Raw genomic sequence first — 27,967 nt, forward strand, 5'->3', positions numbered from 1 at the left:
ACTGTATATATACTTCAAAAGTCAAACATAAAAGTAAACAATGTGGAGCTATATATTAACAGAAGGAGAAGAGAAGGGAATTTACATTTGTGGGTGGAGCCATTCCTCCCAAATCGTCTGTGGAGAGGCTCACTGTGTTCATTCTCAGTGTGACCACTCTGAAAGAATAAAAACACCACATAGATATTAAAAAAAAAAAAACAGCAGTGAGAGAAGGAATTTACATTTAAGTATTTATACATTTGACCTTTATATATATATATATATATATATATTTATTTAAATATATATATACAGTATATATGTATATATATATATAAATATACATATATACACATATATATACATATATATGTATATATATATATACGTATACTGTTTAAAAACAGTGTTACACATGGAAAAATGTAATCCCCTTAGAATAAAATCGAACATAATCATGATTCCCTCTTACCTCTGCACTGGCATGTCTGCGACGCCTCGGCTTCCTACTGAAGGACCCCCCCTTCAGCTCCTCCATTGAGTTATTATGTGATTTTCGAGACAAGGCCCCTGACAGTGAATCACTGCCTATAAAGGAAGACGCAACAAACCGCAACTAATCACATGTCAGAAATAACGATAACTCTGTACGCAATGAACAACATTGTATTGAGTCAAGGTGAATTAACTCAATAAGTGTGACTAATGTATATGATCCTTCGCAGAATTTCTGAGAAGGCAATGGTACAATTGGGGGGTGTTGCTGCTGCAGCTGCTGGAGAACAATAGAATTACAATAACTCACTGCAGTGTGTAAATCTAAAAAAAAAAGGCACATTACGCTTTCACCCCCGATTGTACCACCTGACATACAAGGCGGGATTCTCTTTAGCCATCAACAAGAAAAACTTACCATCGCTTTCCAGGTCGTCGTTGAAAAACAAGCAGTCGTCTGTCGAGACGAAGCTGAAACAGGAGTCATCGCTCTCATCGGAAATGTAGCCCGAGGTCAGACAGGGGTCGGCCACCGACCTGAGAGGGCCACTGAAACTCTTTGACCGCTGGAGGGACTGAATGTACCTGGCCAAACTCATGCCTTTACCTTAAAATGCAAGAACATGGTACATGGAAATGATGAACTGTTGCCCTCACAACTCAACCATGTAAAGGGACAGTTCAGATCTTTTGAAGTGTCAAAAACCAGCTTGAGACATGAAGGCTTGCTCTTATTGAAACATGGTTGCCAGCAGGGAAACCAGGAAAAGACATTTCATAAAAGGTTCACCGGATAAAATATACACCTGCTTGAGTCTATATTAAGAATATGAACAGTGAATGAAGAGTTTAAATCTTACTGGCAGAGCCTCAATTTTGTTAGTACCTTAGTATCTCATACAGCCACACTCCAAACGGTCTGAACTATGCCTGCCTACAATACGACGGAACGGAGAAAAGCATCTTCCTCACCGTTGTTGAAACGAAAACTGTGTCTTCTTCCTCTTTCAGCCAGCAGGGGACCGAGCCAGGCAGCATCCAGGCAACCCAGCTTAAAGCCCCCCAAGCAGAGGGTGCTGTTGTTGAGGTCCAGACCCAGGCAGCCCAGCAGCTGAATGACCGAGGGCACGTCATCCCTCTTCACACTTACGGCCAGAGCCCTGCGTAGGTGCTGCTTGTGTGCACCGCGGTTGATCAGGAGCTCCACCAGCTCGACAGGTCCGCCTCTCTCACATACCTGCCGGAAACAACACAGAGAGGACACACAGGACGACGTATTATGTCTGCATCACTTGACTTCAACTTCTATTAGTTAGTTCTAACAGGACACTCTACATGGGTCTGTGAGTTTTAGGGACATCTGACCTGGTAGATGAGCGGCTCCGTTTTGGTCTTCCTGTTGACGTCGGCTCCCAGCTCAATGAGACACTCGGCCATGCTTGTGTCTCCGTCCTTGCAGGCCTTCTCTAACATTCTGTAGTGTAGCTCCGGGTCGCACCACATCTTGGACAGAGCCAGGCACACCGACTTCCGCAGCTGACGGCAGACAAAGACGGAGAAATGGAGGCTTAAATGCTCCTATACAAACTGTGTGTGTAGGCATGTATGATATGGTGCAGCATTGTATTTGATTTGCTGTATTTTAAGCTGCACTGTCACTTGTGGCCGCATCACTTAAACGGAGTTCATGACGTTGTTCACGTTCACTGTTGTTCGAGAGCAGCTCCAGTTATTGCTTACATGTGAGTGCCGCGGTTTGATCAAGAAGTCATTAATCTACAGAGTAAATAGCAAATTATATCAACATCAGCAGCCACAGCAGTGGCTTTGTGAGGCTGTAATAAAGCACAATCTATACTCTCTTAATGCATCATGCCAGGTGGAAGGAGATTGTTCCTTTTCAAACTCAAGCTGGATAAAAAGTCAGGCATCAGCATAAAGACACTTAAAATGTCTAAGAAAACTTTCACTCTAACCCAGAATGTCCACTTTATGGTGTTGTTTGGACTTACTGAGCTGTTGCTTTGGTCCGAAGTGTCCTCTCTGAGCTGCTGGAAGATATGTGCATCAAAGTCTTCCCTCTGCAGCTCAGCAGCCGCTCCTGAACAAGCATCCATCATCCTCAGAGCCACCTGGAAGCACTAAGAAACAGAACAAGAAGAGGCAAAATAAGTGAGGAAGAACCAGCATCGCTTTGTGTTCCAAAGCACGCGAGTATTGAAACGTATCACGCTTAAACAGAAAAAACCAACTGAACGATTACCACGTGATTATCAAAGGAAATGCTTACGAGACACTCGGTTTACCTTCAGGAGCATCTCTGTATCTTCTCTGTACTGGATGAGTGAGGCGACGACAACAGAGGCCAGAACAGGCACGATCATCCTGGACAGCTTCTTCTTGGATACGAGGTAAGTGAGCAGGGTCAAACCCCAGTAGTGTATCTCTGGGGGGGGGGAGTGGGAAGACTGAGTCATTTTTTCTGATCACAACATTTTAAATGAGAGAACGCACTTTCTGAAGAAAGTGCGGTGGGATTTTCAATTTATTTTAATTGGGAAATGTTCAAAAACACATTTAAGCTTTTGGAAATTATGATAAATAGAAGCAATGATGTCCTTATTTTAAGGACATCATTTGATATTTTAAGTGAGCAGAACTATAAATAAAAAAAAAATATACAGTGGGATAAAAAACAACATATAGTGGGAGGAGTGTATTCGTCTGACTTCAAATATCAACAATCATATCCCCAACTGTATGCTGTACCTCGTTCCAGTGGGAACATCTGTAGTGTATGCAGCACGGTGTCCATGGCCCCCTGCTGGCACAGCAAGTCCACTGCACCGGAGCAGTCAGCCAAGGCGGATAAGACCTTCAAGCCACATCTCTGTATGGTGGAGCTGCTAATGAACTGCACACACACAAACAAACGCATTTCATCTTTATTACTCCATCTGCATCTACAGAAACTCCTCCATCTCAACTCCGCCATAACAACTATCTGTTTTTTATTTGACAAGGCAACCAAGGGATATTATAAGGAAATGTTGACCAAAAACAAAAGAAGAAGACACACAGTGCATAACACACAAAACCTTGGTCGAATTGCTTCCACACATACAAACGTGCAACATTATAAGTGTATAACGGGTGTACACATTAAACTAGCACATGGATAAATATGAATTATCAAGGAAAAATAAATATACATGCCTTCTGAAAACGAGTTAACTAGTTAGGGTCTCTTATCAAAATTCATCATTTTTAACTTTTGGGAACACAAAAGCGTTAAATCCAAATAAAGGATTTTAAAAACTTCACACATTTGAACATACTGATGGAGGCAACAGTAGATCAACAACTCCTGTGTGCCATGATGTAAAATTGCTGACTCCGGTTCAGGGAGTAACTGGCCTACAGACCTTGTAGGTCAAGATATTGTAGATATAAGCAGGCATGAGTTTTATTAGACTAGATGTAAAGTTTGTGGCTTTTGAAGTCGTTAAAATACCTATATATCAAGTCACATAACTAAAGAATTAGGGAGACGTGTGCAGTGTTCATACCCTATTCAGAACCTCAAGGTAGAGTGTGTGAGCGCCTTCCACCACACACTGGTTTTTCAGAACCTTCAGTGACACGTCGGCCATGTCGGGATCTGCGACCGAGACGCCGTGCTCCCTTAAACTCCGGTCTGCGGAATTCACACACACATGCACACACAGCAAAGAAACAAGTGAACATACAGTGCGGGAACAACCAACTCTGTTGTCAGTCACTAATCCTATTAGGACTGTTGCGAGGACAGTTAAAGGGAGCCGATGCCGAGGACACTGTAACCTCATTTTGATAGAAATTAAAACATAATAACAAGCTGCTCCACTCAACAGGCTTTGCATTCAGCTGGCAGTCGAAGAAATGGTTCAGCCCACTCAGGCCAGGATGTGAGCCACGATGAACTTGTGTAGGTTTTATCTTGTGCAGTATGCACGCTAAATAATCTATACTACATAAAATACTACTGTACACTTGAGGGTTTTTTTGAAATGTGGTTGCATGAACTGACACTGCGTCTTATATATATTTATACAGCTGTCTCAGCTGTGACTGAAGACCTGAATTATCCCTATTAGGACAAACTCGGCCCACATTTTCTTTTTCTCTCACATAAGTGAAATCGTATTTCATGGTAATGCAACGCAACAGCATATTGATTTGTTCAGCAACTCCTGACTCCTCTCTCTCTCTCTCTTACTCCATCTCTCCCTGACCCACACCAACCCCAGACACACACACAATCACTGCACTTCTGCCTTTTCTGTGTGTTTCACTTTAATGGGTCGTGTTGATGATATGAGCAGAGGAGAATGTACCTGGCCAGAGGAAGACCAGGCTGGCCTGCAGAGCCTCCAGCTGCACGTCCAGGTGGAAGTTGTGGACCTTCATCGTGCAGAGGATCTGACCCATGGCCATGTTTAACTCGTCCAGACTGGCTGTCCTGCAGACACAGAGAGGCAAATAATGTGGATTTTTGTCTGTGAAGGTTCTCAGCCATCAAGGCAACTGGTCTTCAGTTAACTATCAACTGATATTAAAACAAATTCTCAGTTTCCAATTCTTAATCGAACAAAAATGTGGTCGTTATGGTCACACGGAAGAGAAATTAAACACATAGTGACCAACACCAGAAACCAGACACCAGACGACACATTTGCGCAATTGCATTACCGCATTATGGTTTGTGCTGTCGGAAAAATTCCAGCGTTTTCTGAAAGCTGATGAACTTGATCAGTTGCCTTATTGTATCTTGTGATACAACATAACTTCTCTGGATCGCACGCAGGTGCAACCATCGGTACCCCTGCATCTGCCCCGTTCCTGCTATTTCATTTTGTATGAATGCGGCCACCTCCTCCAGGTTTGTACGGTTTATCCTCCTGAACAAACCAAGCTTCCGACACAGTCTCTTCAGTGTCCTAATACTTATCACCACACCGTGTTTATGAGCCAAACGAGAGAGAATTTCCTTATTATTATAGCCGATTCTGAAGTACCGCTTAATCGCTTAATACTTTGATATTTTCAAAATTAATATATTTTTATGCCTGACTTTTTTTTTTTGTGCCGTATTTTTTTTTTTCTTTCCCTGACTTTTTGTTCTTTTTCTTGTGCCAGATTTTTTTTTCCTGACTTTTTTTTTTTTTTTTTTGCCTGACTTGGTCTGCACGGATTGCTGTGACTGGACATTTAGGTCTGTATTTGCTTTTTTTCTTTCCCTGACTTTTTGATATTTTTCTTGTGCCGGATTTTTTTTTCTTGACTTTTTATTTTTTTTTTCCTGACTATTTTTTTTCTTTGCCTGACTTTTTTTTTTTTTTCTTGTGCCGTTTTATTTTTTCCTGACTTTTTTTTTTCTTTGCCTGACTTTTTGGTTTTTTTCTTTTGCCGGATTTTTTTTTTTCTTTGCCTGACTTTTTTTTTTCTTTGCCTGACTTTTTTTTTTTTTTCCTTGTGCCAGATTTGTTTTTCCTGACTTTTTTTTTTTTTTTTTTTTCTGACTTGGTCTGCACGGATTGCTGTGACTGGACATTTATGTCTGTATTTGCTTCATAATCCACTCATCAAAGAACATTGAGAAAATCAGCCATTTTACATCATGGCACACAAGAGTTGTGGATCCACTGCTGCTCCCATCAGCAGGTACAAATGTGATATTTTGTGATATTTTGTGATTTCAGTGTTTGTAATCAGCTATAGACCAGCAGGTCCTGTGTCTCCACAAAAACTGTTTGAGTGGAAAAGCTTTCCAGTAATTGAATATGTTAAAGATTAATGCATGGAAGCACATTCAAGCAAGCAAAAACTGTTCAGTGGGCGCCTAACTATGGTTTTAAGACTAACTTGAGAATTTAGAAAACAGCCATTTATCTTTTCACACCTGTTACATGTTTATACTCTTTTACATTTGACATCCTCTGTTCATGAAACCAACACGTTGGATTGAATGCCACGTCTGTGCCCACCTTCCCTGGAAGAGCAGACGGAGCAGTTTGCAGGCACTGATGGAAACATCTGCTGAGGTTGTGTGTCTCTTCATCATCTCAACCAGGTTCACGTGGAGGCCACTGGACAGCAGCAGAGAACGCATTTTACCTGGAACCAAAGCAGACATTTTACTGGACGAGCCAACATTATCAGTCCTTTATAGTAGTTTTTATTTATAGTATTTATATAAATGATTGAACCTATTCATACCATTGAATAAATGATTCACTAACCAATTTGTCTTTCTATAAACCTCCCAATCATACAGCAGACTTAAACTCTATCATAACTACAGTATGCTAATGAACAGTGCTTGAGACTTACTGTTGTGAGTAATGAGCGTGGCAATAGCACTGGTAGCAGCTTTGAAGACACTGGGAGAGGAGGAGTGGACCAGCATGGCAGCCATTAACTGCCTGTGAACAGGAGTCCTGAAAACAACAACAGCACAACAACACATCATTATTATGTATTAAACATGTTGTTTTTCTATTCCATATTTCCTTGTTTTCAGGACAGCACACCTGTCTTCCTGCTCCTCTTCGGAGCAGCTCACTCCAGCTCCATGCAGCAGCAGATTGTGAATGGCCCAGCTTGCAGCTTCCTGTGGCGTCAGACGGGAGGTAAAGGTTTGATGCTTGAGGCTTTACCTACCAGAGTTACACTGTGTATTATATAATATTCAACAAGAACATTTTTAGACTGACCTGAACGGCTGGCTCTTCAGTGTGCAGCTCCAGTGCCATACAGCAGGCCTCCATCCAGCACAGGCCCATGTCCTCCACCTCCTCTTTACCCCTGTTCTCCTCCTCCTCACCTTCCTCCAAACCCTGCTCAGCCACTGCTTTGTTCTGCACGATGGTCGCAGCTGACAGACGGAGACAGTATGGTGTGTAACTGCCAGGGCAAAGGTCACCAAAGGGCCCTTGTGGGCCAAATTTGTGTGTGGAACACAAATATGAATTATATACATATATATGTGTGTATATATATATATATAAACATATATAAAAAAAATTATATTTGTGTTTAATTCACCAGTAATACACCAGGTGTTTTGAGTTATCTCAGGGCCAAACTGTGCATGGCAAAGACTAAAAGGATGCACTGTATTTCTACCCCAGTGCAATCGTCACTAGGGGTCAAGGCTGAGGTTAAGCGATTATTCCGCTGTCGCCGTCACTAATCTGCCTGCATATACTATAACCAATTAGGGAGTACAGTATACTGTACAGTACTGTATATGTGAGTGTGTGTGTGTGTCCTCACTTAGGTCAGCCAGGCAGGAAAGAGCGGCAGCTTGCAGCTTGGCGTTGTTGGGGAACGTCTGACAGGCTCTCACTGCAACCCTCTGCACACCGTTCAGCACCAGGATGCTGTAGTAACAATCTGCGAAAGAAGACACAAAACAAGGCCATCCCTAATCTGTCAGCTGGCATGTTATCTTATCAGCGTGGATGAAATCCAAACACTGCTGTGCTCATAGCAGGCATTTCATTGGTTTTCGCAAACAGTGTTATCACCGCCGAATGTCAACAAGTGAGAGAGGCATTCGCTGACAGAGCCTGTGTAGTCTCTCAGAGTCTGAGAATGCTCGGTGTCTGTATTCAATAGTAGTGTAGCGAACAGTAAATGACCATAATTCACGTTGGTACATCGTATTGTGACGTCAGGCAACTCGCATCATGCATACCTGTAAGGACCGGTGGCGTAAGTGAGGTAATGGAAGTGCTGTGTGGTGCTTAATGTGAAGGAGTGTGAACAAATGGTGGGCAGCCATTGACAGCCTTGACTTTTGGACATTCACCAAAGAATATAATATTTGGTTTGAAAGTAATTAATTTAAAGAATGTTCATGCATTATTAGGAGCAGGAAAAGCAGGGTTTATTAAAAACGTTCCATAAATATGATAGTTGTCTGATCAAATGTGGGCTTGACCTGATGTAAACTTCTTGAAGAGGCAGCAGGCCGTCTCCTGCAGCTCCTCCACCTCAGGGAAAGCGTCCATAGCAGCAATGATCAGGCTGTAGCACCGAATGCCTCCCGACATCAGCATCTCCACGTTACTGCCTGCAGGGGACAAGCGCAGCGTTGCGATTGGAGCTCAAATAGTTCGCGATCAAAGTCCACACTATTCACAATACAACTGATTATATGCAAGAAATGTGTCACGACGTGAATGGCACGAGTGACAAAACTGGAAATATTGAGCTTTCAAAAATAGATCCTTAGCCTACAAAGAAAGTGTCAAAAATAGCAAACAGAAACAAAGACGCGAGGGGTCATAAAAGTCCTTTTTATGAGGAATAAAAGACTAGAATCCCTGCACCCCATAATAATGTTCATGACTGAAACTTTGACATTGCATTTTCTGCACTGGTGACTATGTTTAGCCTTTAGCCTATGCCTGTCTCATTGTCAAATATTGTTACATTGGGAAAACAATAGCTCACTATGTGAATGACTGAATCCTTTGTGATGTGGCAGAAAAATGCAGATGTGGAAATCCAAGGAGTTGAAGGGGGCTTCCTGCTATCTTATAATTACATTTACTGTTCCCAAAAAACATACATTTAATCATACATGTCCAAGAATAAGGCATATCCAATTATCTACATTATAACTATGCTTTTATAAAGCAAATACAAAGTGTTCACTCATACACCACTAACCCCGCAGTAGCATTTAATCAGACTCATAAGATGTTTCGGTGACAGTGTTACAGTGTGGTGGTCAGGCTTGAAATAGACTATTGCTTCAAATAAGCCCTGTGGTGGTGTACATTTTCTTAACCAGACTAAACTTACATCTAAATTTTTTGAAGTGCCTCTGTGACAAAACTCAGCCTTGTACATACATCTGACGACACTGTGCACCCACTGCACCCAGAACCAACACGAGACAAGGCAGCCGGGAAACTAGAAACTGATGATTTTATCCATTTAAATATGTATGCAGTAGGTAGGAATATATTTGCTACTTTGTGTTTCCATTAAACAACCATTTCTGACTAGAAGGTTTATTAACAGCTCACTCTCCCACACTCAATGTCCACAGAGAAAAATCAACATTTTTATCTTGGGTAGTTTAAAGGAATACTTCACCTATTTGTATTTAGCTTTGTATTACTAGAATAGGGGTAGTATTTTTGAAAAATTCTACTTCCCAACCTCAGTTTCCCCTGAGTTGAGCAATCTCTTCATTCTTTTCTTTGTTACGTGCCCACCAGTGACACTTGGTCCTGTTAGCGTAACTGTTAGCAAAGATGGCGGACACTGTTTACATTGTGGGAATGAGGTCCCGCCCCCATATGAGTGGGTCTAAAAAGTGCAGAATTAGGGTTGCAGTTTCAAGCCTCGGACCAAGTGTCACTGTTCCTTGGTTACTTAGGTACATCTGAACAATGGATTTCAAACCACCAAAGTCTCAAAATTACACATTTGACTAAGTGATGGGTGCAGAACCATCCATCAACAATTCCTGAGTGCCGTGTTGTAAAATCACTTATTTTCTTCATGTAATTTACAAAGAGACACATACTTAAGTTTCCAGGCAACAAACATAACATATGCTTAAGATAGCAGCACTTGCAGCAATGTTTTCAGTGAAAACACACCTCACTGTCTGCCTCATGCAGTTTGTAAGCACATAGAGTGTGTGCAGTGCGTGTACATAGGATGCTATGTGTCAGTGGCTCATACAGCCACACTTTAAATACCATGAACTATCACTTTAATCTGTTGACAGCCACTTGCCATTCACAACTGACCCATGGCAGAGATCAGAAATAATTGTTTTGAGAGCACTACTGTGGCCCTAATGAGAAATCGCTGGGGTGTAATGAGGTCCTACCTGCACGAGTCAGTGGGAGCAGCACTTTGATGGCTTGCAGGAGCAGCTCAGAGCTGTCAGAAAACCCCTGAAGTGCTGCTAAGACCACTATGTGGTCCTGGTTCTCTACAAACTCCACAAGGTGGTCATCACTCACTGAAAACACAGGCATAAGAAACACTATTAGTTACAAGGAGCTCAACCTGGCATACATTTTTCATATTACAGATAAACCCAAACTTTCCTTGTCTTAATCCCACTGCTAGTAACGCAAATTCTGGTATGCACCATGTAACAAGCCTTAAAGAACTCTAAGCATGTCCATAGCTTTCCACTTCAATTACGTGACCATGTTAACTACAATCAATGTCACAGCACAAATGTAAATGAGTTTACATCACCTGCAACAAAATGCATCTGAATTCACAATTGCCAGAGGCAGGACGGCCGTGGTATACAAGAGGTTACGTATGTGTGTTCACCTCTATGCAGGAGGAACTGCAGCGCTCCACATCCTTGTAGCTGCACTTCTTCACTGGTGGGAAACGTCTTCATGGCCTGCACCACCAGGACAAACACATCCTCCTCCTCTTCCTCCAGCACCAGCAGAGTCATCATGTCTGCACAGCCGAGAATCAAACAAGCTTACAGGCCACACGTAAGGGAATAGGGAGAGCGATGCTTACAACAGACAGGTAGTTAGCCAGACCTATGTACTGACCTATTTAAGACAATGTAATGGATGTCATTTTAGTGAAATATCTTGTGCTGGTGGTTGGATCATTATGAAAAACTTTGATGTAACTGTTTTTATTGGCCAGGCCTGCGAGAGAAGGCAAAGCTTTCAAAACCAAGCTTGTAAAACAAACTGTAACTTCTGTAACTGATTGAAATGTATTGAAATAGAGAATATTCAGTCAGTCAGTCATATATATATATATATCCAGAGGCAGAGTGGAGCCATAAAGTGTTGTAATGTATTTCCTGAGTACCTGATCGCAGCAGCAGTGCGAGAGCCCGTAATCCCACCACCGCCACTCTGCAGTCTGTGCTGTACAAGGACAGCAGCTTCAGGATCTGCCTGGAAATCACATTGATCATGCACAATCTGTTACTTATTACTTATACACCATTTATTTAAAGGTCCCAGGTGAAAGCTCTAAGTGAAATTATTATCATTAGGCAGAAATTGTTTATCTGGACTCTGTGTACTGAAAAAAACTTAAAATAAGAAGGTAAATGACAGACTAAAAAGTCTCTTATTTTTTATAATTAATTAAGTAGGCGTCTGTTAAATGTCTAAAATCTGTTCATTTGTGTGTAGCCATGACAGACCAATGCTTGAACTACATTTACAAAACCTGAACTGTACATGAAAGTACAAATCATGGGCACACATGAGTACAACTTCACTGTATTAAAACTGGTCAGTCACATGGCTTTATAAATAAACCCATGTGACTGAATTATTATAACTGTTACATAGCTCATTATTTGTTTTTCCATCTTGTGGCAAATTATACAAGATATTCTATTTCTTTTTTTCCAAATAACAATATGAACGCTTTCTACCATGATCTAAGGGTAAAATACTTTAAACCTGCTTTTCGGCATACTTAGTGTGTGCTTTTTTGTTCAGGTTACAAAAATGTGTGTCTGTGTGTGTACATATGAAAAATAACTTCTTTGCATCATGAATGCTTTGTAACGTGGATGATGACATCTTCTACTTCCAGGCAAACCACAACAGCAGCACATTGGTTCGTTCTCGTATGCACTGACTTACTGGTGAACTCCCACGACCTCCCACTCGTTGGCTGCCTGTAGAGGTCCTGTCACCTGCGCCAACACACCAGGGCATATTTCTAACAGCTGACACAGCAGCGACCAGCCATCCTGCAGCAAGGACATGACATCATCATCACACACTTTAGTTCAGTAAGTGAAGCTGGACAGCTTTTCGTGACATAGATGAAATCATGTCGGAATCACCTGTAATAAAACCAACATTACTGTATTGAGCCACATACGTAGGCAGCTCACTTATACAGACAGACAGACAGACAGACAGACAGACGGACGACTTCATTAATCCCTTTGGGAGGTTCCCTCTGGGAAATTAAAACAAAGATTAATTTTTTTAGGGAGTAGACACAGAATTCATGAATTTGAACAATGCATTTATCCCATTGTTTTGCCACACACCAGTACTGACTCACAAACTGAGAGCAGGATCAGACGATCTGCCTTCCTCTTAACTGTGGGCTAAATTAGAAGTGGAGATGCTGGGGATTGAACCCAGGACCTCATACATGCGAAGCACGCGCTCTACCACTGAGCTACATCCCCTGTGCAGTGGAGGCTTCAATAGCAACATTAACTTTGAGTGTGGTGGCATCAGGCACTGTCAAATTGCAATGTGCATCAGTTGCTTTTCCTCTGTTCCTGCTGATAAATGTTACTTAGTGACTCAGGCTTATTCCTGGATGGCTATTAGGAATCCCAACAAATGAGATTCAATGGATGTTTCCAAGATCATTTTGATGATACGTCAACTTACAACAGGGGCAAGGGCAGCGCTGTCAAAAGCCTGAGCGGGTCTGCATGGCCTGCATTTTGAACTATGCAACTTCTGGTCCGTGGAAACCAAAATGACTCTAACATTGACATATGCCGTATTTACGTTAAGGAATGTAATAATTCCTCCTGACAACTCAAATTCCAATCAGCAAACAAACAAAGTGCCTACAGCTTTTACAGAAGCTGAGATCTGAATATTTCAAGATATGAGTATATAACAGTTATGCATTCAAATGTTTGAAAAAATGACAAATTTTATATATTTTGTTGAGAAGTGTACATTATCCCGACAGCCCATGGGCCGCAAGTGGCCCCCCAAACGATTACATGGGGCCCACCACTTAATATCATGTTACAATGAAAACATGTCTGGCAGTAATGAGATATTCAGTTGTAATTATCACATTATTGAATGTATTACATTCAAACATTAAATTAAATGTATATAAACTAAAATTTTAGATTTATTTATGTCCGTTTTTGATATTTATAGATTTATTCTGCTTTATATATATATGACTTTATTTTGAAGCATATAAACAAGCACTTTTACTTTGAAATTCTGGGAAATACCATCATAAACGGTCTTTATTGCAATCTCATGATGGAATATTGTGTCACGATATTAACTCATATTGCCCACCCGCTACTAAAGTTGCCCTATACTTATTGGCCCCCCCAGGTCATTTGAGTGTGACACCCCTGCCAACACATAGCAGAACCAAGCAAGACAAAACAACAAATCCCATGATCCCACGCTGCATCCAAACATCATCAGACTAGATGTGTTGTTGTTTTAATTTAACGACTGGCAGAGAGTGGCAGAGATTACATGTCACTCTCCTTAAGAATTGTGAGTAATTACCAAAACGCTGCCGACATCAGTTTGTTGTGGCATTTTCAGCCGTACACAAACTGGCATCTTGCTTTACTAGCGCAATGGTGCTGCTTTACTGAGAAATACAGAGAGGGTTTTCTTGCCAGTTTTGGGGTCGGATTGTTTTACAGGTATGTTGTGACTTAACCCAGATATGAGTTTCACAGTCTGACTTTGGTTATGTGTTTTACTGCACCGAGTCTCACCCCTGATAAGCTGCCGTGCACAGTGGTCACAAGATACCATAAACATGCCGAGTCAGCTGCACAGAGGAGGTGATGTTGCATCTCTGAATCAGTCAGTATAATGTGTTATGTAAGCAAAGATCTACAGACAGCAGCATAAATCAACCATGAAAATAGTGATTAGACCCGTCCCTGACATTTGCCATCGATATAAGTTGTGTTTTAAAGCCAACAAATGAAGTCAAAGTCCCAAGGTGGCCCATTGTGTTCTGAGAGCGTGACCATCGTAAAATACACTGCACATTTAAAGGTTTGTGTGGTGTGCTGTGCTACCTGCTGGACTCTTCTGGTGTTCATGTAGGATGACAGCACTGCCAGAAGAGGGCCATGGACATCTTTGTCTTCAAACAGTTCAGCTGCTGCAAGACAAAGCAACAAAGGGTGTGATGAGACAAAGCCTTCTCGATTCTCTAACACTATTTTCTGTTTTGTTTTCTCTCTTTTTCTTATTAAAAGCCTAAATAAAAGCCCAGCATTAAGAATAAAAGTTCTCCATGTTCAGCTGCAGTAAAGTGATGGAAGTGTGATAGGAATAGAGTAGGATACACATAATGAAAGGAGAAAAGAGGAAGATAGTGATTGATAAAATATTCATAATGTCACAATACCACAATATACAGAAGGAAAACTTTTTCAAATAGGGATGCAATAGCATTTTTACAGTTTTGATTAAAATGGATGGATGGATAGATAGTCCACTCTGTTTGCATGTTGCCTCTTTTGCCTATCAATTTGGACTTGCACCTGCAACCCTTAGGTCACAAGCCGAAATACTCTTTCCTCTTGGCTATGGGTTTATCAAAATGCCAATAATCTGTTGAATATCTTTAAATTCATAATTTAATGCATAAAATGTCAGCAAATGTTGAGAAGTGTTGATCTGTGTTTTTTTTTGTTTTTAATAATTTCTTTGTTATATGGAGCAAATAAACCAGAGCATATTCACATTTAAGAAGCTGAATAAGCTGACAACTTTTAATTATGAGGAATAACCTAAACAAAAATAGTGGACAATTCATTTTTGTAATCGATTAATAACCAATTGATCATTGCAGCCCTACATTACATCGACTCATCTCTAGTTTATGCCAGAGAAGTGGTCTTAAATAGGTAAGAGTCAGTGTTGTAATGTAACAAAGTACAAATACTTAAATTTGCATTTCTGCACTTTACTTTGTTTGTACTTCTAGCAAATGTTACTTTTACGCCAATACTTTTGGCCAAACTATCTTTGTTACTGTTACTACCACATAAAATCAGAAGAAGAAGAGTTGGTAATGGTCTGCATCTATATAGAGCTTTTCTAGTCTTGATGAGCTGCGTTACACTACAGTTTTGTCATTCACACATTTACCCGCTACTAGCAGGGCCAGGAATTGAACCCACAGCCTTCCAGTTGAAAGAAAACACCCTAGCATTGAGCTGCAATGGCTCAATGCTAACTCATCACTTTTTTAATACTTTTACTTGAGCACATTTTATATCAGAAAAGTACTTTTGATACTAAAGTACAGTAAATGTCATATACTTAGCAATATTATAAAAAGTGACTTCAACTTCAACCCAAGTCATTTTCTGGTAAGAAACTTGTACTTTTACTCAAGTATCCCTTTTTTAGGTACTTTATAGAAGGCTGGTAAGAGCACGCACACACACGTCTTCTCACCATGCTCTGTGTGCGCCAGGAACAGCAGGTCCTTGATGATCTGAATGAGTGTGCTCAGCTGTCGGTCCTCCTGCGGCGTCCTCAGCCTCACCAGCAGCTTCTCCAACTTCTCCTCCAGCTCCTCTTTACTAACCATGCTGCTGCCCGATGCGCGGTCCTCGTCCAGCTGACGACCCGACGAGCATCGAGGTAAAGCGGGACGTTCCCTCCGAACCGACAACTGACTTCGAGCTGCGGCGCCGCGGCACTGATACAGCATCAGGGAAGGACGGAGCAGAGCTTCATGTCACGATAATAATAATAATAATAATAATAATTATACTAATAATAACACTGTCACATCATAACACCGCATTACACTATTATGTCACATTAGCTACAGCACTGCTAAAAGTGGCTGTCACGACATGAAGAGCAGTCGGCGGTGTCGCACACTTTCTGTTCCGATGTTGACACCACGTTCCGCGGCTTCGCTAACTTGGCTGTGGCGGAGAAGAAGACATGCCGCCGTCCGTCGAGCCGCAAACTTGGTGGCTTTGTCGTTTCTGCGGTGAATCCGACTGTAAACTCACGTCATACATATCATATACAGTAACGTTACTCTGCCCCACGGTCACGTCACATGACTCCTGTTAGAGAAAACTTCCCGTTTGGTGGAGAAGGGGGAGGAGAAGGGGGATTCACTGCCACACAGGCCGCCTCTCATCACTCAAACCCAGTCTTGTATGAAGTACCTAAAAGCGAAACTTGAGTAAAAGTACAAGTATCTTACCAGAAAGAAGTTGAAGTCACTTTTTTAATATATAATATAACTTCAGTAAAAGTCTTAAAGTATATTACATTTACTGTACTTAAGTATCAAAAGTAATTTTCTAATATAAAATGTACTCACGTTTTCGAAGTAAAAGTATTTTTTGGTTTTTTTAAAGTGAAGATATAGTATTAAGCCATGGTAGCTCAGTGGTAGGGCACGTTGTCTTTCAACTGTAAGGTTGTGGGTTCTTAACCCCATGGTGCGGCATGTGAATGGGTATGAAAGATGTGTGAATGGGTGAATATCAAAACTGTACACAATTTGCGTCATGTGCACGGTGAGCGGTGGTTCCGGGAGCGCTGTGTGTGGACTTATACCGGGGCCTTTAGCAGATACTCTCTGGAGGATTGTGGGGCGGAGCTGGAGCCAATCCCACCTGAGATGGGGCTAAAGGTGGGCTTGCCAGTCCATTGCAAGAGCATTTATTTTTATACAGTAATTTTATAGAAACATGTTCAACTCTATAATGTATTTTTGTTTCTGTTTTTTTAAAGGCCACATAGACCGGAAGCTCGAATTAACGCTATCTGCGTCATTACCTCGTTTATGAAACCCTAAAGTTTCAGAACAACAGTTCAGCCACTGCTGAGAAAATAGTGTTGTATTGTTTTCCTGGGGTCTGCGAAGCGGATCGGCACTTCCGTAGTTTGATGTCGTCATCAGAAATCCTCACCACTCCTCTCACCGTAGCGCCTCCCGGTGCGGGCACTTGTCCGGGGCACATCCGGTTGCGTACATTCAACCACAGAATAAGAAGAACTACTCTCGTTGTAGCTGCTGAGATGCAGAGCATCCACCGTGCCAGAGGGGGAGCTGTGTATCTGAGAGCTGGCCTATCTATTACGTCACTTCCAGGTACCTAGCCAATCACAGGACAGTAGGAAAGCTCTCGTTGGCTGGCCAATCACAACACAGTCCACATTCTGGGGGTGTGGTTTCGGTCTGAAACAGCGCGGCTGAGGAGAGCGTCAGTGAGGAGATATTTTGATCGGCTCGTTTGCAGCGATTAGGAGGATTTTAACCATGAAAACAAGTTAATATATGTAAGTAGACCTCCATAACTAACATATATGTGTGATACAAGCATTCTATGTCGCCTTTAATAATAATTATGAAGGGGTGCCCTTTTGCACCAGAGCCCCTGCCCCGTGAAATGTCTGTGCACGCCACTGCTGCGAGGTGCGCGAAGAGCTGTCATTGCTGCATGTATCCAATAACAAATAGGCGTGTACATGTAGCTTTCCCAGTGTCAGCAGCACAGTCATATGATCTGGTGAAGAGACGACCAACTTCCCGTCTCGTGTGTTAAGCAGGGAGACGCATTTTCACAGGTACAGTGTGAGTTACTTTGCACAATTTTGAACGATTAAGAACAATCTGAGCTAAGGCTATACATGCTTCGCGTGTGCCGTGTTTTCCCCCCCTTCCATAATAATGTGGTACGGTCACGTGACGGTTGACGTTGCACAGACATGGTGGCACAGTGAGGAGGGCAGACTAGTCTGGAGTCGCTGGTTAACTGGGATGGATAACATAACTAGTGGCGGTAAATAAATCGACAGAAAAGAAGAGTCACACTGGAGAAGCCACTGGTCTTTTGTGGCCGATGTCCGTCATGACGTAGCTCTGACGTGGCGCCACCTGGAAGTATTCGCCGTGTTAACCGCAGGCACCGACCGCGACCTTATCGTTAGTTAAGTTAGTTCAGGAAGTATAGTTTTAAACAGGCGTCATTGGGGCTCAACCGCTGAACACATGCATATAAGCGGTCACGGAGAATGTCCGCTATTTACATAGTGAGGCAGTGTTATCTCTTGTTGTGTGGAACCGCGTTTTATTCCCTCTCAGCTCTGCCTTGATTTTTGATCTGCGTACGGCTGTATAGTACACTCCTCAACCAACTTCGAGGTCTCAAACTCGCGATCCGCGGGCCATATGCGGCCCTCCAGTCCATTCCATCCGGCCCACCACTTAATATCGAGTTATAACTGAGTTATATTTGTATGTCCTTTTTTTTTTTTTTTTAAGTAATTCATTTTGTATCATACTTACATTGTTATTGTGAGCTATACACCATTCCATATCAACACAGACACTTTTATTTGGAAATCCTGTAAACTATCTATCATGGTGGGATTCTGTGATATTATTTAAAGCTCATATAGTATATATGATATAGCATATTAGTAAGAGGGAAATTGAGAAAGGTCAACTTCATTGTTCAGAAAATAATATTTGTTGTTGTTTACACTTGTTTTGATGTTTACAGTAATACTGACTTCATATTTGTGTCATCTAATTTTTTTATTTTACACCACGCCACGGTTTAAGTAGCGTTTGCACTAGCATAGTACCTGGTACCAGCTACTATTTTTAGTACCTGGTTCCAAAAGCGTGCTGAGTAGGTACTATGCAATGATTGGCTGCCGGCCATGGACTGGCCAGAGTGCCGTCCCAGGAAGAGACGTCCCACACACAAATCCCGCCGAACAGCACCGAACTGTAGATCACTTAAAACTACTTAACGATCCTAAAAACGTGGGTTAATCTCCAACAACTACAGGAGTCTGGTGTAAAGTCACTAGTCACTCGTGTGTGTGTGTGTGTGTCGCGTATAAAACGAGTCGTGATGACTCCGCCCACATTAAGTAGGTACTTTTTGTAGTGGAGATGCAACCTAATCGTGCCGAGGCGAGTAGAGCTGGTGGAAATATGCCATTAATGTTCTCTGAGTTGATGTGCTGCTATTACAGGTTGTTGCCACTAGTGTGTGCTATGGTGCCATGAAAAGGGAAGAAGAGAGAGAAACCGGTCAATTCTTACATTTACACCCATGTTGCAATATTGATTCCGAGGGGAGCTGTTTGCCGAGTAGGTGTGGTGGAACAGCTCTGACCTGCCCTGTGATTGGTCAGAATCTAGATATTAGAAATAGATGTTAGTTGTTGTGAGGCTGTGAACAGAGCCCAGAAGGTGTGTGGACATGTACTTCTCTCGCTCAGATCTCTCAATTTATATTTTGCTGGAAAGCTTTTGATCGTTCTATGTTCTGTACCAAGTAAGAGAGTATGTACGATGGTTCTGTAGAGAGTGAAGTTTGACTAAAAAGTTGCAAAATCTGTTTAAAAAGTATTTGCAATGAAATATCCACCCCAAATTATTTAACCCTAAGTCCCAGTCAGCTTAACCTCACTTTGCCTCACTATGTCCTGCAGCCAGGACGTATACTGCCTGGAGCACATGAGCCACTCTGCAGGCACCAGCAGGCAGAAAACAGAGAGTGATGGAGAGCGGCGTCTCATTGGATCTTCATCTGGGGACCCCAACGCAGGTGGAGATCCCAAGGACCAAGATGCACCTACGACGACATTTGTCTACGTCTTGGCATTTTTCTCCGCCCTGGGAGGATTCCTCTTTGGCTATGACACTGGGGTGGTGTCCGGGGCCATGCTGCTCCTCAAGAAGGAGATGAACCTGAACGTTCTCTGGCAGGAGCTGCTGGTCTCCAGTACGGTCGGAGCTGCAGCACTCTCTGCCCTGAGTGGGGGCTACCTGAATGACTGGCTGGGGCGCAAGATTTGCATCCTTATTTCCAGTTTCATCTTCGCCATTGGAAGCATCATATTGGGTTTAGCCCCAGATAAGGTGGTCCTTCTTGTTGGCAGGATCATAGTTGGTCTGGGGATAGGTGAGTTGGTGTTTGGAAACTCAAAGCAATAAAGCAAAGCTATAATTCAGGTTTTGGCTGTCAGCACTGACTCTGCTATTCATGCTCTGGCATTTAAAACCAGCCTGTAACACAGAGGCTGGCTCTCAGTCAAAATATTTAGTTAAATATAAATATAAATAAGTATATACTATTATATTATAATAAATATAATAGTTTAGGATACTTTCTTGAGAAAATGTTTGCAGCTTAACCTTGCTTTTAGACAGCCCTTTATTACTGGAAGCTGAGACTAGTGCTCACTCTCTGGCACCAAAGTCCATGAAGAAAATGAGTAATATGACACCGTGACACACAGGAGTTGTTGATCCACTGCTGCTTTTGTTAGTCAAACTTCAAACATAATTTGCCTAACTGACACAAACTTATCAAACTGGATCAAGAGTAGACCAGCAACTCCCGTGTCCCTGCAAGCTAATAACACTTTACTTTTCATTTACTTTATAGACTCTTGTGCTGGGAGTCAGTGGTTTACTAACATCAGTAGATAAACCAGTGAACATTCATCTGTAGATTGTATTCTAGTGGTTAAAATGAATTTTTCACTTGAATGCTATCGGTAATACCTGTTGTGAAAAGACAAGTATGAATTGTATGCGAGGTAAGTCCTTCTGAATCCCGATATCTCCCTCTCAGGTATTGCCTCAATGACCGTTCCTGTTTACATCGCTGAAGTTTCCCCGTCTCAGCGGAGAGGTCAGCTGGTCACCATAAACTCCCTCTTCATCACTGGTGGTCAGTTAGTTTCCAGTTTGGTGGACGGAGCGTTCAGCTTCCTGAGGCATGACGGCTGGAGGTGTGCACATGTTTATTTTCTGTGATGCTTTAAATCGCCATCGAAAATCTTTTAATCCTCATTCCCCAACCTGCAAACCAGCAGTTTTATTTTCTCCCTTTCTTTCTGCTGTGTTGTCCCCTCACTATAGGTACATGCTGGGACTGTCCATTTTCCCAGCTTTGCTGCAGTTTTTTGGCTTTTTCTTCCTCCCCGAAAGCCCCCGCTGGCTTCTCCAAAAGGGTCGCAGGTCAGAGGCCCGTCGCGTTCTCATCCAGATCAGAGGAGGCCAGAACGTCGATGACGAGTACGACGCCATTCGAACCAGCATTGAGGAAGAGGAGAGAGAGGCAGGAGCAGGTGAGGATGTGTCTGAAAACACACGACAGCAGCGGTGACACACTGTGAATTAAGTGATTACTACACATTTAAAAAAAAAAGAGATGAAGTTCATAAGTCATGAAAGATCTTGCCTTGTTTTGCAGGAGGCTTCGTCATTTTGAAGATTCTTGGTCACGGACCGACTCGCCGGGCTCTCTTCGTCGGCTGTGGCCTTCAGATGTTTCAGCAACTGTCTGGGATAAACACCGTCATGTGGGTGATCTTCTATGACTCTCTGATTATTTATTTTCTTTGAGTAGCAAAATCATTTTCCAAATTTGAATATTCATTCAGGTACTACAGTGCAACCATTCTGCAGATGGCCGGGGTGCGGGACGATAAACAGGCCATCTGGTTGTCGGCTGCAACCGCTGCAACCAACTTTTTGTTCACGCTGGTCGGAGTCTGGCTTGTGGAGAAAGTGGGTCGCAGGAAGCTGACCCTGGGCAGTCTTTTCGGTTTGTAATTTGGAAATGACTACAGTGACAGCCTGACAAATGATGGATAAATCTATTAATGAATTGACATTCAGTCTTTTTTCAATGCATTTATTTGCATTTTATTGAGACAGTAATGCCTGTACTACAGTGTTGTGTGTTGTCACATCCTTTACTAATGACTTATTTTTCATTGATCGATGACACGCATGGCATTGAAATGGTAAAGTCATGAGAACATGTCTGGGCTATTGCAATGCCAGCCAGAGGCAACAGGCAACATTAGCTTAATTCAACGAGAAAAACAAGGATATTGACTGTATGTGCAGGCTTTGTTTGTTCCTAATCAATATGAGTAATGTTAGTCAGTTATTAATTGTGTCTTTTTTCCCTGATAAAGGTACTGGGCTGAGTCTGGCTTTGTTGGCAGTCGGGTTCCTGCTGTCTTCCCAGAACTCCCCGCCTGTGACCCTCCACCCAGTCGACTCTCAGAACTCAACCTGCAGACAGTACGGGTAAGACATCGTCAAGCATTTACAGTTGCAGGTGCTTGAGTCCATTAGTTTAGGGGCTGTTTGTCACAGATAACGTGAATAGCCTTAACTCACCTTTTCTACTCCTTCAAATATCACATTTTTACCACCCATGTCTTTTGAAGCCATAGAACACAGAGCCAGATGTAGCAAAGCTGGGCTTCTCCTCTTGGAGCACGTGAAATGCAGTACTATGGGCTCTTCAGTGATCTTTAGAAAGAGATGTAATACTCACCTACTTTAGTGCCTTTAAAGGGAAAGTTAAAGGGCCGCTTCACCCCAAAAGGTATACAGTTTTTTGACTAATTTTCAGAGATAAATGTGTTTTTCAATCATCAGACAGTGGATCTCAGACACATGACATGGATTGTAAAACATTTATAAAATTGACAAAAGGTCGACGTCAAAGTCACTTCCTTCAAAGAAAATAAAAGCCCTACACTGCTCTTTACTGTGTTTCTGTCAAGTTTTATGAGTAAAAGACCTGAAAAAATCTAATAAATGAAAAAGAACTGCTCAAATTTAATCCAACTCTGTAATAGAATGTGATTTAAACAAGACATATTGATATTAGGTTGATTGATATAAAGCCAATAGGTGGCAGCAGAGGCCACCTATTAGTAGTGCATGTGTCAAACTCCTTCATTGCCCTTGCTGAAAAAGGTTAATAAAGCAGCTGTTGTAGTAAAGTCTGTGTAGGATGGATATGGTCATCACATACTCTGCTCTAGCTACAAGATAAGTAGCTGAAGAGACTGAATATCATCGGGCATTGTTTTGTTTTTGTGTCTGTGTTTGTCTTTTGCTCAGTAGACGTGTGAGTGTCTGTGTGAGAGCGTTTACTATCGGCTCTGTCCTCCAGGTTCTGTGAGCCGTGCATGTTGGATCCAAGCTGTGGATTTTGTTATCGTGAAAACGCAACCCAAGTGTTCGACTCCTCCTGCGTTCCCGCCGGTCAATCGTCCACAGATCATGCAGCGTGGGGAAGGTGAGACACTGATTGGGGTTTTTTTTTTAATTGAAAGAGGTTGAGGTCTGTGATGCCTCTTGTGTCCCTTCAGGTGGAGCAGCTAAGCTAAGCTCATCCATGGTGTAGAACATGAAGTACTCGCACACAACATTTTTCAGTTGCTTTGTTGTTGTGATTGTCTGCTCAGAGGGATGCTTGTGTCCATTTTCACTGCAAAACATAAGGTCAAGAGGTTAACACAGCATAATCTATCTGTCTAAGTGAATATTATTATAGGCTGTATATTTTGAAGTAGAACAGGTTTTTAGGTCAGTATCTGTCTTGCCCCATCTCACAATTTCTTTTGGACAGAAAACTCCACAGATGTCACAAATGTCCACAGAAAAAATCTGTCACTTAACATCACAGTTTTTAATCCACTACTGCCCCCACCTGTCATTTCAAATGTCTGTAACTCAGTTTGGATTTAGTGACACAAATTAAGCAAATGTGGCAGCAGGAGATTAACAGCTCCCATGTCCCCCACAAGCCAAAAACACAGACAAAAAACACTCACTTCAGTTTCCAGGCTGAAAAGGCGGTTGAGTAAACGTATTCTTCATATATAGTAGATATAAGCTGCCATAGATCTCAGGAGCGAGCCTCCTCATGTCTCAGCCGGGTTCTCAGTGCTGGGGGCACCAACTACAAGTAATTAAAAGCAATGAGAGTCTCATTCTGTGTGCTCATTCTCTGTGAAGCTGAAGTTTCAGGAGTAAAAAGAGATGCTACTGTCAACGTTCTAAACGAGCAAAACCAGAAAATAAAGGTTGGTTTTAATATCTGTTTCGATTTTCTTTCTTTTTCTTTTTTTTAAATAAATGCAGATGCTCCAACATGACAGAGGGAAATGACAGTGCAATCTGGGCCTATAACTACTGTCCCACATCCTACTCCTGGGTCGTCCTGATTGGCCTCATTCTCTACCTTGCATTCTTCGCTCCAGGTCTGAAAGTGTTCCACTTCTTCTCACTCTTTACACACTTTATTGATGAATGTGTACAATCATGAAGGACGTGCCGCTTCCCTTGAATGTGAAGTCTCCTCCTCTGTGTGTCTGTCTTAGGTATGGGTCCGATGCCGTGGACAGTGAACTCTGAGATCTACCCACTGTGGGCTCGCAGCACTGGCAACGCCTGCTCGGCGGGGGTCAACTGGATCTTCAACGTCCTGGTGTCTCTGACGTTCCTCCATGCCGCCGAGTTTCTGACCTATTATGGTAAGATTGTCGACGTCAGCTGCTGTTAAATACTTGTATATAAAAAAAAAAACAAGTAGTGTTAGTGTTTATGGAAAAGCCTCATTCAACCACACACATAAAAAAAAAGTTCATCTATATATCATCAGTAAAAGTGAGCATGTGAATCTGTCTTGCAGGGGCGTTCTTCCTGTACACAGGCCTGGTGGTGCTGGGTCTCTTCTTTGTCCTGGGATGCCTCCCAGAAACTAGGGGCCTACAGCTGGAGGACATTGAGAACCTGTTCTCCGGTCCGCTCTGCTCCTGCGGAGCCTCGGCACCTAACAGCAACCGCGAGGTCCACTACGTCCGGGTAAAAGGCAGCAACCGCCTCCTTTCTGACACTGATGCCTCAGACGTAGACTAGGAAGTCTTTACTTCCACTCTGGCTTCTTCTTGTTTTTTCTTTTTTTAACACTGTTGGGTTGACGTAAGGGAAAGACTGTCCATACGGGGAAGAGGAAAGGTGGCCATGTTGCTCTCTGGTGGCTGCAGTGGACCATGAGCAAAAAAAATAATAACTAAAATGAATAACTATAACTGGTATTTCCTCTTGCTCCGGGGACTGTCTGTTTTCCTCTGTTTCTCCGTTTACTGTCCTTCCGCTTGAGTCGTGTCGCTTAAAGTTACACTTCTGTCCACAACCAAGGGTGCCTGAAGCCCAAAAACATTCCAAATATTTATCTTTGTGTTGGTCAAACTGATTATTTTGTTTAACCTATTTCAGGTTTTCTGAAGTTTGGTTCTATGAGGTACTGACACGGACAGCATGGGTTTTCTTTTTATGCATTGTTTTAGATTTGCACATATATTTCATACATTGGCGTGAGAGACAGTGACTAAACCACACGACTGAAAATCTTCAGTTCGTTTCACAATGAGCAGATACTGTGATGGGTGACGGGACTGATTGGTACAATAACGTACCGTCCTCTGAGCTAAATCTCAAAGCTTTCCTTTCTGAATTTCCTCTCTGGATTAAGAATTAAGAAAGGTAAATCTTACTTGGTTCCGTGCCATCAACTTTGATCTGTATTTCATACAATTTGAGTCAGATATGAACAATGTGGCAGCTAATCGGTATATGGTGCTCTCCTTTTTATACGTATACATGAATTTATGTTTTTTTTGCTCAAAGTAAAATGTTTCCTCTTGAGTGACTGAAACAAGTGATGCAAATTTTGCATCTTTTCCACGTCGTCCAGTGCAAAAATCCTTGCTTGTATCTATGAATTAAATCTTATGGTCATTGTTCTCTGTCAGTGCACTAAACAGGGTTCCCCAATGTGGAGGAGCGTGGACATTAGTGTATCTGTAGATTCTGTGGAGTGGTGTGGAGTGGGTTGCCATTGTACGTTCCTGCAAACACACTTGGAAAAATATTTATATGACATGTATGAAAGGTCAAAAGCTAAAATTCAAACACTTTTGTCTGCACAAACGTAACACACTGTCGCTGTCGACGCTGCACAAACCTTGCATATTATCGCAAACTGGGGGGGGAGGGTGTACAGTCAGCTCTGTCAAACACTGTCATCCAAGCTGATATTCCTGTCATTGGCTCACTGTATATTGCAAAACCCATTGACGGATGTAAAGGGTGAACAACAGTATTCCATTTTTTTGTTGTTGTTATTTCTAATTTCTTAAAGTGTTTGCAGAAAAAGTCAAATGGCAACATTTTTCGCTGAGAAACCAGGTTGTGATTTTCTCTGAAAATCTGTGTTGGTGTAAATGAATCAGGTGGTGGTTGTGGACTCTCTGGGAGGAGCGATTGCACCTTTGTCTTATAGAATTAAAAAGATGATTTCGTGTCATATTGTGAGAGTGAATTCCTAGTTCAAACTCTTTGAAGTGTCGTTTATTATGTGGTCCTGGCATCGTTTGTGCTCTCACTGAAAACATGAGTTTATCCACCCAGTCAAGCATATGTAAAGAATGTTACTTATAGATCCTATGAGGCAGATCATATTCTTCTTCACAAATATTTTTTTAACACGTCATAGTCTTAAGCAGGCATATATTTGATTACTTTAGTAGTTATATAGCTTAAATTAGTATTTTTCCCCATGTTTTCAGTGAGGTTCATGCTTTCATACAGCAGGGGCCGGGGGTTTTGTCAATCCTGGTCCTGGGGACAAACTGACCTGCATGTTTTAGATGTTTCCCTGCTCCATCACACCTCACCACAGCTCACCAGGGCGATGACACCATGAGATTGAATCAGATGTGTTTGAGCAAGGAAAGGAAATATAAAACATGCAAGGAAAGGTTGAAGCTGGTAAATGACACTTACAGTCAACTTGAGATATCCCTTTTCAATTTTCAATTTTCAATTTTCTAGCAAGGTTTGGATTTCAGCTCGCCACACTATGGAACTGTGGGGTCAGACAGTGGCATAGCATATATAACTGTAAGTACTGCTCCAGAGTCGAGGTCTTTGTTGCCATGCTACAACGTTTGTAATTATGAATCTTATTTCCTTCTTTCCACAGCTCAGATAATGGGGACCTGAACAACACTTTTGTACACAGTGTCCTAGATGCGGTCTGTTTTTGTAACAGTCTCAGCTAGGAGTTGCTCTTCTTTCTGATGTTTAAGTTGCTCTTAATGTTTGATTTAGGACCAGTCTTCCCTGTCACAATTATTCCATAATAGTCTGATTGTGAACATTTGCTCCAGTCACCATTGTTTTGTCATAACTGTTTTCATTAAAAAAATCCCGAAAAAGGGAACGCGTGATATTTCTAAAAAAAATGTTCACCTTTGTTTTATTTCAGGATCAAATGTATTAAACCCTGCAAGGGAACAAAGATGCTGGGGGGTATATATGGGGAAAGGTACATTGTAAATGCCAATGATCATAGAATTTGACGGACAGACTCAAACTTCACTCCTTTGGTCACAAGCCAAGTTCCCTTTCCTCACAGATGATACGCCAATTAAGATTGACTCATGTGAGAGGTTTCACTAGTGTATGTGAGTGTGTAAAAGGCTCTTATTTTTAAGTTCTCCTTCCCGCTGCTACGGGAAGTGAGAACAGCAGCGCCTGAAGAAGTTAGGAAAAACAACAACAGCCATGACTGACGAATCCCTTTTTTCTCTTTCCTGTTGAGACTTTTTTCTCTCGCTCCTGTTGAAAGTTTGTGCACCTGAGAGATCAGAGCTCTGAGACTTACCTGTGTTTTGACGTGTATTTGGGACGTGTGCTTTGTATTGACATACATGAATGAATAAACGTAAACGAGTATCGCTCATATCGCAGTATTTTGATTTCCTCATTAACTTGTTAATAGTGCCAGCAGTAATGTGCATATTTTCCACCGCCG

General features: G+C 42.0%; 2 protein-coding genes and 1 non-coding gene across 10 annotated transcripts in view; 1 reads left to right on the plus strand and 2 right to left on the minus strand.

Moving 5' to 3' along the window:
* The window catches only part of lrrk2 (leucine-rich repeat kinase 2), a 30,006-nt gene extending 13,652 nt beyond the window's left edge, over positions 1-16,354 (minus strand). The window contains exons 1-22 of the mRNA XM_058644726.1: positions 15,726-16,354; positions 14,333-14,418; positions 12,144-12,253; positions 11,350-11,438; positions 10,840-10,977; positions 10,379-10,513; positions 8,465-8,596; positions 7,795-7,914; positions 7,233-7,393; positions 7,050-7,129; positions 6,850-6,956; positions 6,504-6,633; positions 4,854-4,978; positions 4,047-4,174; positions 3,247-3,391; positions 2,784-2,923; positions 2,490-2,618; positions 1,843-2,013; positions 1,450-1,714; positions 896-1,084; positions 455-570; positions 86-158 (exon numbers count right to left, since the gene is read on the minus strand). Coding sequence (XP_058500709.1) covers positions 86-158; positions 455-570; positions 896-1,084; positions 1,450-1,714; positions 1,843-2,013; positions 2,490-2,618; positions 2,784-2,923; positions 3,247-3,391; positions 4,047-4,174; positions 4,854-4,978; positions 6,504-6,633; positions 6,850-6,956; positions 7,050-7,129; positions 7,233-7,393; positions 7,795-7,914; positions 8,465-8,596; positions 10,379-10,513; positions 10,840-10,977; positions 11,350-11,438; positions 12,144-12,253; positions 14,333-14,418; positions 15,726-15,984 — 3,028 coding nt within the window. The 5' untranslated portion in view covers positions 15,985-16,354. The remainder of the gene's footprint in view (positions 1-85; positions 159-454; positions 571-895; positions 1,085-1,449; positions 1,715-1,842; positions 2,014-2,489; positions 2,619-2,783; positions 2,924-3,246; positions 3,392-4,046; positions 4,175-4,853; positions 4,979-6,503; positions 6,634-6,849; positions 6,957-7,049; positions 7,130-7,232; positions 7,394-7,794; positions 7,915-8,464; positions 8,597-10,378; positions 10,514-10,839; positions 10,978-11,349; positions 11,439-12,143; positions 12,254-14,332; positions 14,419-15,725) is intronic.
* Positions 12,635-12,706, minus strand: trnaa-cgc (transfer RNA alanine (anticodon CGC)). The gene has a single exon. It is a non-coding gene; the product is annotated as a tRNA-Ala (tRNA).
* Positions 16,355-17,559: 1,205 nt separating the features above from the next.
* Positions 17,560-27,895, plus strand: LOC131470223 (proton myo-inositol cotransporter-like). 8 transcript variants are annotated; one of them, XM_058645905.1, is made up of 13 exons: positions 17,753-17,870; positions 19,293-19,350; positions 19,755-20,227; positions 20,903-21,062; positions 21,193-21,401; positions 21,527-21,635; positions 21,717-21,880; positions 22,260-22,374; positions 23,255-23,380; positions 24,229-24,347; positions 24,468-24,620; positions 24,779-24,951; positions 26,983-27,895. In XM_058645905.1, the coding sequence occupies exons 3-13, from the start codon at positions 19,780-19,782 to the stop codon at positions 27,151-27,153; spliced, it is 1,947 nt and encodes a 648-aa protein (XP_058501888.1). In that variant the 5' UTR covers positions 17,753-17,870; positions 19,293-19,350; positions 19,755-19,779; the 3' UTR covers positions 27,154-27,895. The 8 variants fall into 8 exon arrangements, with proteins under 8 accessions (XP_058501889.1, XP_058501887.1, XP_058501888.1 ...); XM_058645906.1 differs by lacking the exons at positions 17,753-17,870; positions 19,293-19,350 and adding an exon at positions 17,560-17,582; XM_058645904.1 differs by lacking the exon at positions 19,293-19,350 and having other exon boundaries at positions 17,739-17,870.
* Positions 27,896-27,967: the final 72 nt, after the last annotated feature.

The sequence above is a fragment of the Solea solea genome, chromosome 12, assembly GCF_958295425.1.
Source record: "Solea solea chromosome 12, fSolSol10.1, whole genome shotgun sequence".
Taxonomy (NCBI): domain Eukaryota; kingdom Metazoa; phylum Chordata; class Actinopteri; order Pleuronectiformes; family Soleidae; genus Solea; species Solea solea.

Bases quoted from the DNA above. Each gene is read 5' to 3' on its own strand.
- LOC131470223 (XM_058645903.1), top strand. From the start codon at position 19,744: ATGTCCTGCAGCCAGGACGTATACTGCCTGGAGCACATGAGCCACTCT. The intron at 21,636-21,716 runs GTGGGTGATCTT...ATATTCATTCAG, and splicing joins TCTGGGATAAACACCGTCAT to GTACTACAGTGCAACCATTC. The intron at 21,881-22,259 runs GTTTGTAATTTG...TCCCTGATAAAG, and splicing joins GACCCTGGGCAGTCTTTTCG to GTACTGGGCTGAGTCTGGCT.